At 37.8% G+C, this 16,604-nt stretch overlaps 3 protein-coding genes across 3 annotated transcripts; 2 read left to right on the forward strand and 1 right to left on the reverse strand.

Moving 5' to 3' along the window:
* Window positions 1-861: 861 nt before the first annotated feature.
* Window positions 862-5,563, forward strand: LOC101301296 (serine/threonine-protein kinase At5g01020-like). Its single transcript, XM_004299701.1, has 6 exons — window positions 862-1,436; window positions 1,983-2,287; window positions 2,814-2,949; window positions 3,615-3,751; window positions 4,022-4,145; window positions 4,787-5,563. Exons 1-6 carry the CDS (start codon window positions 1,361-1,363, stop codon window positions 5,317-5,319), a joined length of 1,311 nt encoding a protein of 436 aa, XP_004299749.1. The 5' UTR covers window positions 862-1,360; the 3' UTR covers window positions 5,320-5,563.
* Window positions 5,564-6,255: 692 nt separating this feature from the next.
* LOC101293690 (microtubule-associated protein TORTIFOLIA1-like) lies at window positions 6,256-11,083 on the reverse strand. The gene is made up of 7 exons (XM_004301341.1): window positions 10,433-11,083; window positions 9,746-9,940; window positions 9,549-9,651; window positions 8,150-8,802; window positions 6,933-7,634; window positions 6,357-6,522; window positions 6,256-6,260 (listed from the first exon to the last, which is right to left on the reverse strand). Exons 1-7 carry the CDS (start codon window positions 11,081-11,083, stop codon window positions 6,256-6,258), a joined length of 2,475 nt encoding a protein of 824 aa, XP_004301389.1.
* A 2,326-nt stretch (window positions 11,084-13,409) lies between these two features.
* On the forward strand, window positions 13,410-14,510 carry LOC101293983 (zinc finger CCCH domain-containing protein 48-like). Its single transcript, XM_004301342.1, has one exon. The coding sequence runs from the start codon at window positions 13,410-13,412 to the stop codon at window positions 14,508-14,510; it is 1,101 nt and encodes a 366-aa protein (XP_004301390.1).
* The last annotated feature ends 2,094 nt before the right edge of the window (window positions 14,511-16,604 follow it).

A 16,604-nucleotide genomic window follows, 5' to 3' on the forward strand; every position in this document is an offset into this window, starting at 1 on the left:
CCGTTCCGATGCCTAGCTAAGTGAAAATTTGGGTTTACAGAAAGAGTCTAGCCACGTAAATTTATATATTTATGTTCAAAAATTAAATCTAAAGATAAAAAAACATAACAACTCTGTATTAGATTTTTCAGAAAACTATTGATTCGCAAAATTATAACAATGAAGTAAACTCAAGATATCAAGGTTCATAGAATGTCGTTGCACATCTTTGAAGATAAGAAAGATGAACATTATTCAACTTCATCCTATAGTTAAAAGATGTTTTACTGTTATTCTGTTTGAATATGCATTTTAAATACAAATACACACAACTCTAATAATAATAGGGATAGATTTAGATAGAGTATAAAAACGAGAAACAATCCATCACATATGAGTTTTGAGATTAAAACGAAGCTTCATTTTGTTAATTTCTTAAAAAAAAATGTCTTACAAGTATGTTGGCCGGCACCGGTCAACTGTTCGTTGATCACCTCCTAATCCTATCACCCTCCCGACATACCCCTCTGATTTTATATGTATATAACCTCAGTCATCTATAATTTCAGATTAAGAACTCCAACACCATTGAAGTGACTCATTAATAATCTAATAATCATGTTATTTGGACGTACTAATTGTCATTATATCATGGTTCAAGTCTTAAAGACCATATTTCATATCTTAAAATTCAAACAAACAAGTCACTCTCATCTAAGCTGTCTACACTTCCACCATATTCGATCAATTTCGCAAAACAAATTGCAGTTTCGGTAATACCTTGACCAAGTGGCCGAAGTGGCAACTGGCAACGAGTGAAAAACCTTCCCAAAATAACCAAAAAAAATCCCACTTTCAAAAATCTTTCAATGATTGCTCGACACAAAAAAGAAACCCAAAAACCCAAAAACAATTTACAACTCATAAGTTTAGTTTTAGTTTTCAGTTTGGTTTGGTTTTTCCGGGAGGGAAGGAGTGACATGGTATTGGGTAGCAACATGTCTGGTTTACCGTTATGTTCGCCTGTTTTGGCTTCTCAACCTTGAACAACAACTACTGGACAAAAATCTCTCTCTGGTTTTTTTCCAAAGACTTGTCCTTTAAATCTCTCCCCACTTTCTCTCTCCTCATCATCTCTCTGTTTCAAAGCCTCTGGTGGCTTTTCTGGAGCCGCTTCTCCAGCGAACCCACATCGCATTTCTTGCCCCGACCCAGATTTGAATCCGGACCCGGATTTTGCAGATAGAGTTCCAAAGGGGCATTGACAAGTGACCATGTCGGTGGAGGCTGATTGAGGGGCTTTTGTGTCATTTGTCAATGCCGGGAAATGGAGGGAGGGTTGAAATGTGATTCGGGGGATTTGTTGTAAGGATTTTGGTTAATGTTTGTTAGATTCATGGGGATTTGTTTCAGTGACCACAAGAAGGAATCCAAGTTTATTCAGAAAACCCAACAAGGTATGTTTACCATTCCTTTTTAACATTTCAGCAATCAAATTTAGGATTTTTTTGTTGCACATTTTGGAAAGTCATAGTTTTTGCAATCATGTGCTTGTAATCAGGTGATTGGATTTGAGGCATTGTTTGAAATATTGTGAGTAAATGCGATTTTAATGTTGGTTTTTGGGTTTGGTATGCCAAGTCACGGGTTAGGAGTGTTTGGAATGAAGGGATTGCTTGTACTTTTTAATTAAAGTTCAAAATTCTGATGTAGGTGATGTTGTGATAGTTATTGAACATAAAATGCTTTTTGCGCAGAGGAATGTTGATCATTCTGTCAAAGTTATTTTTCTGCATAAACACCATATAATTTGCATGCTGTTTAGAAGCTACCAGCAAGCGATGTGATTCTTTGTTAGTCTAGTGAACTACGAGTTATAAGGTGAAGGCACATTTATGGGAGTAAATGTGAAACTTGGAGTGTATGTTTAATTAAATGAAGTAGGATTTGGTTTATGAGTGTTGTTGTAATACTTTATTGTTCTTGTGATTACAATTATGAAGTAGGATATGACTCTTCGGTATCTCAACCTAACCCGGATAGAACACCACGCGATACTCCTTTGGTTACAAAGAACATCAAAGACCTCCGCCAGAATCCCGGATATGTCAATGTCCACATCTTTACTCACGATGAGATGAGGTTGGCCACAAAAAATTTCAGACCAGATCTCATTCTTGGAGAAGGTGGATTTGGAATTGTATACAAAGGAGTCATTGATGACACTGTGAGGCCAGGTTACACGGCCACACAAGTTGCCATTAAGGAGCTTAACCCAGAAGGGTACCAAGGTGATAGGGAATGGCTGGTATTTGACTTATCTTTCACTCTTTTTTTTATTAATTTTCATAGAAATCATGCTTTACAGTATTCTGTTGTACAATATGTTCTGTGTGCGGATCAAGAATATGAAATATCATCTTTGAAAACAAAGTAGAGGTACCTCCTAGCAATGAATGTGGGAGATAAATCCATTTTGAAACTGGTGACAGAATGGCGCATAGTCTGAATCTTTTAGTCAGTCCTTTCCAGATATAAATGTTGCCTCCTTGTGTGCAAGGCAAAGTTTCTCCTACTTCTGAACTTGTTACAAGTTCTGCCAGAAATAGCTAAAATCTCTCTTTAGTTTCGGTCTTGCTTGAATGTGATGAGGGCTTCCTTGTTACTAGAAAAAAGTGGACCAAAATGTTTGCTTTGTTGGTTAAATAAAATTTCGTCTCTTAACAAGTAGTGAATACAAATCTTTGAAGTACCAATAAGTGGGATTTGGCATTTCTTTGCAACTGATTATAATCGTCTAAGCATTTTTGTACCTATATTTTTTGTCTTTGCAGGCTGAAGTTAACTACTTGGGACAGTTCAGTCATCCTAATCTTGTGAGGCTCATAGGGTACTGTTGTGAGGATGAACACCGCCAGTTGGTCTATGAATATATGGCAAGTGGCAGCTTGGAAAAACATCTTTTCCGCAGTAAGTGTTTTTTCCTGAATGATGAAGCTATAACCCTTGATTTACGCCATGATTATTGCTTTTTAGTGACCAAAGTGTGTTTTGGTAATGTTGTAAATTATGACGGTCATTCTTATGCACTTCTGAGCTGGCCATGCTTATGTTGGTCACTTGAGAAAATTTATCTTCCCCTTGTGCTTAAATCCTATGCTTCAGAATATCATGTGTCACCCATAAAAAGTCTCTCCTTTATTTTTTATTTTTTCATTTGGGTAACATTTCTTTTCGGCAGTTTTCCAACTCCAAGTTCTAGAGTGATCTGGACCCTTGTTTGTCCCAATACCTGCTTGTAATTGATACTAGAACATCTCTTTTTGTTTTAGAGTCTCTTGAACAAAAAGAGACTATTAACAGTTGTAAACCATTTGTTTTTGGCATTCATTGTCTGATATGATGTTGATCGTACTTTATTTGACAACCTGCTGCTCGAGTCCATTGTGACCTTTACTTGAATTGCAGATGCTCTATGGCAACAACTTTCAGTTGTGTTCAAGTGGATACTTCCACTATGTCAAAACTAAAGTTTCATGCATATTATGTTTTATATTGAGACTTGAAAGGCATATTCATATTAGAAATTATGCATTTGTTTGATAGCTGTAGTGTGAATTCTGTTTGGGTGGTAGGAGTGGGTTGTACGCTTACATGGACAAGAAGAATGAAGATCGCCTTAGATGCTGCAAAAGGACTTGCTTTTCTTCATGGCGCTGAAAGACCAATCATTTACCGTGACTTCAAGACATCAAACATATTGTTGGATGCGGTTCGTTATCTACTGTAGCTATTTTATATTTGCATTTACAAGATTGAGCATTTATTTGAGACTCACCCTTCAAATTAAAGATAGTCTTCTAAAAATTGGTGGCAATTACCAAAAGCTCTCTGAAAAATCAATCTAAGTGGAATGCTTGTTGCAATGATCTTGAATTCATATTTGGCAAATGAAAGGATGGAAACAAATATTCATGCTCTAATTAAATAAGTGATTTCTTACTGATTTTTTGTTGTTGAAAATTGCAATTATAAATTGCAGAATTTTAATGCGAAGCTTTCAGACTTTGGACTTGCAAAGGAAGGACCGATGGGAGACCAAACCCATGTTTCAACAAGAGTGATGGGGACATACGGATATGCCGCTCCTGAGTATGTAATGACTGGTGAGTTTTGTTCATAACTAGGTTTTTGAGTTATACTATAATGATATGCTGCTCCCTAGTATGTAGCAACTGGTGAGTTGTTTCATAACTAAGTTCCTGAGTTATGCTATTGTTGATAATTATTCTTCTTTTGTCTAAATGATATTATTTTCTTTTCTTGATAAAAACTGACTATTGTTTATGCATGTATGAGGAAATAAATAAAAAGCAAAAAAATGTAGAAGTTCTTTGGTCTAGCATGTTTTTGCAGTTAACTATTTACACAAACGACTGGTATAAAGATAAAATGTGCATCTTGCATGGCATCTTGTCCTGCTTCACTGTTATATAACCAACTTATATTCCATCATTTGTTACTTTTAAGAAGGGAAGAGAGGACATAATATTCCAAATTGATATAAACCTCCCTCCATCCTCTCCTACCCTATTGAATTTTCACCATAGAAATGATAATTTTTTTGTTTTTGTTAATATTTATGCTTATGGAGATGAAAATTCGACGTATTAAACTTCCTCAAGTTAAGTTGATGTCCTTGCTCAGCTGTAGTACAACCCCCTAAGCATCAATAGTTGAGCTGCAAAGCCTCTAGTCCTAGCTGGACTCTGACTCCCATGACTCATTTTTAATTTGATATCATCAGGGCATCTAACAGCTCGAAGCGATGTTTATGGATTTGGAGTAGTGCTGCTTGAGATGCTCATTGGAAGGAGAGCAATGGATAAGAGCAGGCCCAGCCGAGAACATAATCTGGTTGAATGGGCTCGGCCACTCTTGAATCATAATAAGAAACTTTTGAGGATTGTAGACCCTCGACTGGAAGGCCAGTACTCACTTAAAACTGCATTGAAGGTGGCCCATCTAGCATACCAATGCCTTAGCCAGAACCCAAAAGGGAGACCCCTTATGAGCCAGGTTGTCGAAATCCTGGAGAGTCTTCAAACACCAGAACACCATGACCCTTTGCTTCAAAGCGGAGATCGAGCTGTAACTCTTTATGAGGCTCCCAAGGGAACCTCTGGAACTCATGCTAAGAGAGATGTAAATGGAAAAGATGGTGAAGGGGGAGGAGAGGTTAGGAGAAGGAGCAACCGGGGAAATGAAAGGGGCCACAGTGAGCCTATGAGTGATCATGATCCTCATAGCTCGTCTCCAAGTTTTTTGTCGGCAAAGTAAATTATGCAAGAAGTTAAACCCCTGACCTGAAAATGGATGGAGGTTGAAACTGTACAAGATATATATATATCAACCGGTCTATCCATTAAGTGTCTTGAGTAAGATTCTTGCCCCTTTGGCAAAATTTGAACTGAATGCTTTGTAATTGGTTCTGTGACATTTCTATGGTATGAGCTATCTTGTACTTTATGATATTATACTTTAGCATAGATTCGGAGAAAGCCTCTGATGGTCTTTCGATTTTTACAGTGTCTAGACTATGAAACACCGAAGCCTCTTCTCTTGAATTCTTGTTTTAGAGAGAAATTTTGTTCCAGTAGCTTATGACATGTTTCTTTGTTGGAGAACCAGTCAAAAAACACAGCCAATTTTTCTTGATAGTAGTTGTATTGTGATATCAAAAGGGCAAGGGTCATTTTTATTGTATGTGCCGAGCAATGCTTGTGATAAAAGTTGAAACACAAGCTCTTTCGATTTGTTTTTGATTGCATAGATCATGGATATGAAGGATGCAGTTTTCAATGTTCCCCAGATTTAAAATGCTGACAAACGTAGAAAGCTCTCAGCGAAAGAAGTTGAATATTTCTATGAGAAGAAGAAATTGAACATGTCCACGGGCAACAGATTTCCTCACACTTTGTAACCGGGAAAAAAAATTAAAAAAAATTTCCTCACCAGCTTGATTAATAACACACCTAAAGTTACCGATAATGGAAACGTAAACATTGCAGAAAATGGAGAAGCTAGGTCTTGGTTAACCTTACAAGATCGATAGATTTGGCAAATTAAATACAAAAGGCAAAATATTCTAACTGAGAAAAGATTCCGAGTAACCAGACTTGGACCATCATAATAATTATTTAACTGTTCCGACGACTTACATGTGGAATTTTCAAGCACGATAAACTCTCATGTGACTGATTCATAATTTGAGCACTAACCTGCACAAGCCGAAGTTTATGGTTTAGTCACAGGTAGAAACTGCAAGAATGCAAGTGGTAAACAACACATCAATACTAAGGTATATGAAGCCTTACCCCAGATATGCTGGAACTTCATAGCTAACTGAGTGACAGATCTTCTCTCCAAAGAATTGGCAAATTCCATATTTACGGCTTCCTGAACGGAAGATAAGAATTCTTGCCTTGCTTTTGCAGACAGCCCAAAGTAATTTGGTCCATGAGTGGTGCTCAAATCAGCAATCTAAGTGAGACAAAATGGCATAATGTGTTAGCACTGATCTATGCACTATTTCTACATAGAAAAGATAATTTTCAATGGCTAGGGAAAAAGAAAAGCAAGCCCCATTAGTTGTTCCTTAATGTTTAGTAAGCCCCAAACTGAAAGAACTGAATTTTCAGTCTGAATTCAAAGAAAAACCAAACAATGCACTATAAATGTTACTGTTAAAGCAAATAAATTCTCAAGTTTGTAATACATTACTTAATGCATTTTGGGATATATTTGCTGTTTCTTCTTTCCCATTGGGGACATTCAATGATAAGTTAGAGAATTACACCTTAATACCTCCATTTACCCAATCTATGTATGAAAAGATTTAGTGCACGATGGCAATAAAAGTTAACAAGTAAATCATGTGTAGAAACACTTGCCTGCTGCAACCAAGGGATTATTGTGTTGATAAACCTTTGCTCTGTGAGATATGATGCTAAAGTGCCGAGGACATCGCTGGCAGTTTTAGGCGACAAGCAGTCTAGAACTGGACCGGTTCTATCAAGAAGTTCAATCAGAACAATTTCATCACCAGAACAAAGGGCTTCAACATATGCAGAATCTATGTCCCCTTCACAGAGAAAACCCTTGACCTGTTTCCAGAGGTTATTCTTGCTTTCTAAAACGTTTTGCCGAACTTTGGCACTAGAAGCTGAGGTAAACATAGCATCAGTCCTTGTTTGACTTGTCCTCTGTGTTCCCTGCCCAGAACTTTTCCGAATATCTTTTCCAGCAGGATTCCTGGAAAGCTTCACCTTAGTATTGCTCCATATCTCTGTACCTTGTCTTGCAGGATTGTTTGCTTGGCTCCTCACAAATGTGTTTTCCTCCCAACTATCAGAATGTTTCACAGACAACAGTGAAGGCTGCCTGTTGCGCAATTCTATGGATGGCCTAGGAGTGCATGTAGAGAGTCTTGGAGACTGCACACTTTGGCTTTGCTTCATGAGTTTGGAGGTTGTTAAATTGGAATGTTCCTCCCTATGTACTAGGTTCTGAGATAATCTATCTACAACATGTTCTAGTCCTACCACCCTTGTTTGTAACATGGACAAGCTACCCATTACACCAGATGTAAATGCCTGTAGAAAAGCAGAATACACAAGCTGATTTAGAGGGCTTACATATGTCTTAGATGTCTATTTAAAAAATTATTTTGACTTGTAAGCACTATTGTGCAAGAATGACAATAAATTAATACAGTAAGAGTGCTAAATTAGGTAGGAACAATAAGCAGAGCTTGTGTAGCAAAACAGGTTAGTAGCAAGCCAGCCAAGTACAATATTTTATTACAAGTGAGGTAAAAAGAAAAAGATTAGAACATTTTCTACGTAAAATTGTATGTGCCATTGAGTCAAATGATGTTAAACTGATTTTATCTTAAAGATGAGACTCAAAACTAAATGGTTAGGCTCATGGCACAGGATATGTGACCATATGCTTAATCATTCTTCAATGCGTTATGACAAACTAAATGGTTAGGCTCATGGCACAGGATATCTGACCATATGCTTAATCATTCTTCAATGCGTTATGACAAATTGTGAAGCAACTAAAACTAATTCATATGCATATCTGAGATTCTAGAGGTATGTACCTGTAAGAGATCCATTAAGTTTGACTGCTTATTTTCGATCTCTGAGAGTTGTTTTCTAATGCAGGACACTTCATTTGCCATTTGTGAACAACATCCATGTGGAGTATGAGAATCAGATTCTGTCACAGTTGAATCGAGACTTCTACGATCCCTTTCCGAGTACATTTTCTCCCTACTAATTTCTTCAACTGCAAACCGCTGATTTTTTCCCACTGGCTTCTGTAAACTACTCTCCTCAAGACTGTTACAAGAAACTGTCACAAACTTGGTCTCGATGTCATCAGTGACAATATTGGACCGAGAAGAACATTCTTGTTTTTCATCCATATGAACATATTCATATCCCATATCCTGTGTGCTTGTAACTTCAGTGCTCATCCTTTCTAATGTCTTTGTAACAGTGCTACCCTCAGATTCTTCATTCTGATATTCTGGCAAACAGGCATTGTGTGCTTTAGGAACAGCAATTTCAATATGCCAATCATCTTCACTGGAACGCTGATGATTTTCCACATAAGTTGGACGTGTTTTTCTGCCAGACAAAGGAATCCTGCCCTTAGTTGCACCAACAACAGCTTTCCTGACTGACCGATCCTTCCTTCCAGATTCACTGGCACTTGTGATATCACTGTAATCGCCACCAAAGAAATTTTCTGTACAAAAAGATTGATTAATGATTATGAGAAGTAACAAGCTGACTGCATTAAGGTGAAAAGTTTTCTGAAATAAAGAAGGATGTTCCTTATCATTTAAACTTTCCAAGCAGGCTTCTGAATAACATAAATGATGTTGCAGTACAGCAAGAACCAACATCATGATGAAAGACGAGCTATTCATCCATGTTGGACAAAAAGTAGTGCCAAAAACATTGTCAAAATATACCACTTTAACATAATATTACCTGTTGTTCCAAAACTACAACATCATATCTTGAGAAGGTAAAGATGTTGGAGCACAAGGCATAAGTGCCACTAAGCTTCTTAAATAAAAATATCAGGCTATAAGTTGGTATACATATTAGGTCTAATACTTATCCACCTATGGTTGCAACACCTTCAGCTCATCCTGATATACCTGAACTTTCCTATGAGGACTATTTTGATAACCTGAGCAGTCATGTGCTAGCATAATTGACTTAATTCATTATGAAAACTGCAAATGTGAGCTCCATTCCACACAGGATTCAAAATGCATCACACAATGTCAACAAACAATGAGACCGCATACAGTCGTCCCCAGGTTACTAGGGACCAGGGTGCATCTAGAAGCCTCAAGGAGTTATAAACAAAGACTACTGAATTTTACGGCGATAAACTGAAGGAATTACATTGAAGTAAGAATCCAGCTAGTAGAAACCAATCTGAAACAAAAATATCAATACTGGCAACAGTCAGTAAACCTTTAATAGAAGATCCAGCTTCTGAAGGTTCAGGAGTGTCAGGTCCTGGAAGACTTTTCCAGCACTGCAGTGCCTGTAGGACGGTATCCCTAACTGGTTTCACCTACAACAGTATTATAGAACAGACACATTTTACAAATTCACATGAAATAGGATTCTCCAAATCAAGATGTTTAATTTAATGCTAAGTTGCTAACCTTGTCAAAGCGACACGATTCAAGGGAGCGAATACAGGAAGCCTTAAAAGACCCCAAGAAAGATCCACCACTTGAAGCTATTTCCCCTAAAGCTATGCACGCAGCTTTGCGTGTTGCCCAATCATTATTCTTCAGAGATTCTTGAATACTTGCCATTGCACCAGAGAGCATGTTTTGTGTTGGGGCACCCCCTGCCTAAAATAGAGAATCAAATTGAGCACAATAAAAGGACATATACCAAGTACAGGAACAAATTCCAAAAAGATGCAGTAAAATAAACACAAGCATATGACGTTTCAAACTGAGCTGTTTTATAACTTGACAGCACTAAAAGAACTGATTTCAGTACTAAAGGTGGATTGCCATGATTGAGAGAAATACCATGCAGCATGTTACCAAATTCTGATCATTAATGTGATATCCAAGACCCACACATAATCTATCATACAGAAGAGAGCACAAAAGGTAATCCCACTGACACATAACATCAGCAACTTAAAATCAAAAGGAGCATGATCTCAAATTGTTTTCAATAGCAAACATTCTAAACAGAACCAAAAAGCCTAACGTGATTATAGCTAACAAGATTTCGAGTGATGCGCACATGAATGCCATTAAAATTTGTTCCCTATGCAGCATTTGGGAAACAGATTTGATAAACCTGAAGTATGAACATAGAGAAGTCACCTGGATAATGCTTCTGTTCAGCTCAATAACAGCTGGCTTAGCCATAAAATGTGGATTCTTGAGCAACTTTATTGTTCGATTCAACATTGGCTGCAGAATTGAAACGGGGGGATCATGAGTATTGTCAATGATCCTTGCAAGGCACAATGCTGAACCTGACTGAACCTGCCTGTTTTGTTCACCCAGAGCTTCAAAAAGCGGCCTTACTAAGGCAACAAAGACCCCATCACCCTCACCTCTACCATTGCTCAATTTTAATGCCAGAACACCAACGGTCTCCACACATGCATCTCTCACAACAGAGTCTGGATCCTTTAGTCGCTTAACAATACTAGCAACCATCTTACCAAGATGCGATCCAACATGCCCCTCATGATATCTCACTAACGTACCCATCAACCTAATACATTCCTTCCGAACAGCACTTTTCTGCTCCGAATCAGTATCCAAAATACACGACAGAAACGGAGCAATCCCATCCGGATTCAAACACTCTGCAATTTTCTCAAGCTCCTCGACACCTATCTGATAAGTATCCCGATCAGCAAGCTTATTCAGCGCAATAACCACCTTGTGCTTGAGCTCAAAAACCACCTGCTGCACAGTGACTCTCCCCTGCCCTCTCCCTTTAACATGTGCATGCGTCTTCATCTTGATCATCGAAAATCCCAGTTAGATATCCCCAAATCTCAGCTATTCCCTCCACAATCACTACCCCACCTCCTAATTCAAGAACCCAAATCACTTAAATCCTGCAAAATTGAAACCAAAACAAGATCTCAACAACCCAAACCCAACATTACTCATCCAACACCATATTGAACCTAACATAACCTTGGCCACAAAGCACTACCAAAACCCTATCTTTTCATTCAATTTTTGAAATACAAGACTTGGGTATGAAATCAGAACAATCCTACTTAAGACGATAAAAACTTTCTTTCTCTAACTCTACAAAAACCCTAAATCGCTAAACCCTAAATTGTATCATAAACAGTTGAGAAAGACTTGAAGCTTAAATTTTAAAGCAAACCCACTTACAAATATTGACATTTAAGTCCAGAGGGAACTTGCCCAGATGAAAAGGAAGCTTCCCGGAGCGAAGAATCGGAGCTTCGTCGTGTTCTTTCCCCATTTTTGGGTTTAAATTTCCGGGCAATTTACCCAAAAATAAATGCAGAGATTTAAAGAAGAGAAATTTGAATGGGTTTTTCGAGATTTGAAGATTTTAAATATGATTAATTTTGAAAAAGGGGGAAATTAGTAAAACAAAGGAATCTGAGAGAGACGGAGTTCGAGAAAATCAGAGCCTTTGAATAGAAATTGGATTGGATTTTGATTTGATGGCTTCAAAGTTCGCGCTCTGTGCTTGGGATTCAAATTCGGAAGGGACAAAGTGGGAGCCTTTGTGTGGGGACTGACAGTTTCGAAAGAGGTTTCCCTGCCACGTGGCCATGGAACTCTGTTTTCAACTTTTCATATATATTTTTTTTTGGTGACAATTTTGTTTGATCAAGAATAAGGAAAGAATAATTCTCTACCAATTAGAGGTCAACAGGCTTAATGGTCGTTAAATGACTTAATTTAAGAAAAACTTAAAGCTCAAAGTTAAAGTTCATCTTAAAAGAAAATTTGAGTTTATTCTCAGAAATAAGTGATAATAATTTAAGATCCATTTAAAATGTCGAATTTTTCTATGAGAAACACGTGAAATATATATTTCTATTATATTAGATATCATCATTTGAACTTCAAGGAAACTCATAAGTGAAGTCGAACTAGAGTAAATGTTATAAGGGATGAGATCCCAAATGGCCAAATATCAAATCGTAGCCGAAAACCCTATGTTTCATGTATAGTGCGGCAACGGCTAGTCCGTCTCAGTGCTATCTTTATGAGTGTGACCGTGCTAGTCTTTGTGCTGGCGACGGTGGATATCACCGAGTTCATTTTGTGGAGATCTATACCAAAATTTCGGATCCTTGTTCAAGGTTTGGGATCATAGTAGGCTTTGATGCACCATCTATAAGGCTTGTTTGGGTGAGCTGTCGTTGGCGTGCTCGATGTTAGGGGTAGTTCCTTTTTCAAGGAGAACGAAGATTTGTTCGAGTGATTGAGGCTAGGCTTTTGCTTTTGACGCGTCGGTGGAGACAAGAGATTTTTCATCTTGATAGCGGCGAATGTCTTTCACTTGTAGGGGATGGCCATAGTCTTGAGTCATAGCATGTGACTCACAGATAAAGAGCAAGTTGTTTATGAATATCATTCTTTTTGTTTTTTTTTTTTTTAAGAATGTATGACTATCATACTTAACTTATATACTGATTTAATTTGAAAACCGAAGGACAAAACTGTTTTTAAAGATAAAATTTTTGGTGTCAAAATTTAACTTGGTTTTTAATATATGAAAAAATGAAATTGAGGTATATTAAGTAAGGAAGGTACACACAACAAATTTGGAAGTCTAACTAGAACCTCCAAAAAACTAAATTTAAAAAACAAAAAAATTGTACAAAGAACCACGTTAGTTTTGATTATCAGTTCGTAATACATAATTTAAGCTATAATACAATGAGCTATAATCTAGTTTTTTTTTTTTTTTATATTGAGCCGCGTTCTAGTTGGTTATGGTTAAGGAGGTTAACTGACATGACATATGTTGGCTAGGGTATGTGAATTGCTTGATAATTTTTTTATTTAAAGAAAAAAAAAGCTGTAATATTTTTTTTAAGAATGAAAAAAATAACGTAAATAGAATTATTGATAAAAAAATAAAAATATATGTAGATTTCATTAGGATATACCCTTAGACGCGCTTTTCCATAGTTCCCTTTCTTAATTAGGATTTACAATTCCGTCTATTAATAGGGGTTTCCGGCTCCCTGATCCTATCCCACTTCCCCCGATTTTCTCTACGTTTTCTTCTCCGACCGATTCCCCCGATTCAGTTTGGGTTGTTTCCTTGGCCAACTCAACCATGTCCCAAACCGTCTGCAAGTTCTGGGCGATGTCCAGATGCATGAATAAACGATGCCCGTACCTACACCCAGCACAAAAGTCTCCTCCTGTTATTTCTCAAGAGAAAGCCAAGGCTGAAAGAGTCTGTAAGTTCTGGGCAGATGGCAAGTGTGTCAAAGGCGAAAGGTGCCCTTATTTGCACGCTTGGTTCCGCGGAGATGGCTTCCAAGGCCATAAGAAGGGGATCACCGGAATTGCGCTTACGGATAACAGTAGCTGTCTCTATTCTGCTGCCAAAGACGGAACCGTTAGGGTTTGGGACTGCAACACTGGTCAATGCAGCAAGGTGATCAATCTTGGTGCTGAAGCAGGCTGCTTGATCAGTAAAGGTGTTTGGGTTTTTTGTGGTGCTTCCAATCTCGTCAAGGCGTGGAACACCGAGTGTAATACTGAATTCACACTTGCAGGACCTGTTGGTCAAGTCCATGCCATGGAGGTTGAGAATGACATGGTGTTCGCTGGGACAGAGGAAGGTGTGATATATGTGTGGAAAGGGATAGTCTGTTCCGATACTAAAGCCAATCCATTCCACCCTCATCAAGCTCTCAGCGGACACACTGGTGCTGTGGTTTCTTTAAGGGTTGGAAGTATAAGACTCTACACTGGTTCTGTGGACTATACAATAAGGGTGTGGAATCTGGATACTTTAGAGTGTGCTATGACTCTTAATGGGCATTCTGATACCGTGACGTCTCTCATAACTTGGAGTACATGTCTGATATCATGCTCCTTAGACCACACGATTAAGGCGTGGAGTATGAGTGAAGGAGGCAAGATTGAAGAAATCTATACTCACACTGAAGAAGACGGTCTTCTTGCTCTCTCTGGAATGCATGATGGTGAAGATCAACCACTCCTCTTTTGCTCATCAAAAGACAACTCTGTCCGCATGTATGATTTGCCATCCTTTGATGAGAGAGGAAAGTTATTTGCAAAACGAGAAGTTCAGGCTATTCAAATAGGCTCTGGAGGACTATTCTTCACTGGGGATGAAACTGGTGGACTCTCTGTGTGGAAGTGGTTGGAACCTGCAGACAAACAAGAGTCTTCATCAGCTTAACACCAGTATAAATAGTCTTATGTTATTCTATTGTTGCACAAAGTGTAGCAGATTTGAAATTATTTGTAATCTAAATCATTCAGTTGTACGATTATGTGCCTGTACAAAAACAAAAAGTTAGCTTCACATAACTTGTGCCTCTATTGATTTAACATATAGCAAGTTATTAGCAGAAATGAAATTGATGAAAACACATGATCTTCTCTCTAATCAGTTCCCCTGAAACTCGTGTCTCGATTAATGTTTAGTTTATCTACAGAAAAAGCATAGTGTAAGTCTCTGACATTGCAATGCCCAAGTTTTTCATTTTTATTTTTTTTATTTTTTATTTTTAGGGAAGAGCTAAGAAAAACTTATCCTGAAAATCGAAGATAAAATATAAGTTCCAAAGAGTATTTTGAAGGAGATAGGATATATCAAAACCAAAATCCTGAACTAGGTACCATATCAATAACAAATAAAACTTATATGACCAGGAAAAACAATATCACCACCATCTTGATCACATAAAAGTGCTTCCATTTCTTGTCTCCTGCATTTATCCTAAAGTCACTGTGGGGGTGTACTCGATAAAGATCACCTTTCAAGCCAAGTCTGCTGGGAACCATGAATGTACATTGAGAAAGCACTGCAATTAGAAGGAAGACAAAAAAACCTGTCAATATATATACCAGTTAAAGAATATCAAAGCATAAAGTATTCAGCACCTAATGTATATACTTGAACCTTAATATCTGTTGTCTATAGTGATTTGTGAATATAAGGTTTGGCTTCAGTTAATGACTTAATGCAGTCAACAGATTCTCTCAACCTGAAGAAATAAAGTCATCCAGCATCAAAAGAGTAGTATAAGTTACTATCAAAGACAAATTCCTCTGCTGGAACCATGAACCTTGTCAAATAGGATGTCAAAGTGATTCCAGTAACTTAGCACTGTAATTCATAGTTTCCTTCAAAATCCACCATACAGGAACTCTTGAGGTTTCAGGCAACATGAGCCTGAGCTTCCATTATCAAAGAAACTACCAGATTGAAAGCATGGTTCTCTGCAAAATGCAGCTGGAAAGGAACATGACAGCTATAAAACAAGGATATCTGGTCTAGGATCTAGTAAAGTTTCAAAGTCCTGCTCTTCACACATGGCTGGGAAAGAGATATTATTACTACTCTTGTTATATACCTTGTTGCTCATATAAGACCTGCAAGAAAGAAGAGAACACTTGAATATCACCGGAGCATATATACCCATAGTTCCCACACAGTGCTCTTGACTGCTTTGAAAGATTGACATATTACATTAGGAAAATTAAGAGTACGCTTCGTCTGCATCATACTCCACAACAGAGGTGGACTATGTACATTATCAGACACAGATGACCTGAAAACCCGAAACTAATGGAAATTTTCATTTGATCAAAGACTAAGAGGCATCAGCATTGGGTTGAAGAACTCTCTTTGTCCTTGTAGACGTAAATGGAAGCGTGTTGGTCACTGTAGCACCGATAGTACCATCATTACCCCCTACAGAAAGTTTCAAAGAATCTCAAGGATTCTAGAGGCCTTTTAATGGGAAAAGGGATGGAAAGAAATAATGAGGTCTTAGAGTTCCTGTAGGTGAGACACCACTAATTTTGAAAGGCGTCGGATGATCTTCTAAGCAATCATCAATCTGCAGAAATGATCTCTTGTTATAGAGGTTCTCTTTACTAAGTGGTGTTGTGGGTGATTAGACTGTACGGTACATATCTCATATCTTTCACACACACACACAATTACATGCAAGAAGTTAAGCTTTTATCACAACAACCGGCTCATTCTGCAAAGTTGACATAGAATTTGACCTCTTCCATTTCCAAACATTCCTTTTCGGTTGCAAGTTCCTCTTGAATGGTGGCTGTCCAAGGCCGGGAATGTGAAAAATGGCATCATTTGAGCCAAGTTCAACAGATTTTCAGAGAGTATTTTTGTTTCTTACACGAAACCAAATCTAATGATTTCCAAGATATCCAAACTCACTAGCTAAATAATACCTAAAGATTTCGACGCCACATTGGGTTTGTCTACGGGACTTTAATGCACCTATATTAAGTAGAC

Source organism: Fragaria vesca, linkage group LG5, assembly GCF_000184155.1.
Source record: "Fragaria vesca subsp. vesca linkage group LG5, FraVesHawaii_1.0, whole genome shotgun sequence".
Taxonomy (NCBI): Eukaryota; Viridiplantae; Streptophyta; class Magnoliopsida; order Rosales; family Rosaceae; genus Fragaria; species Fragaria vesca.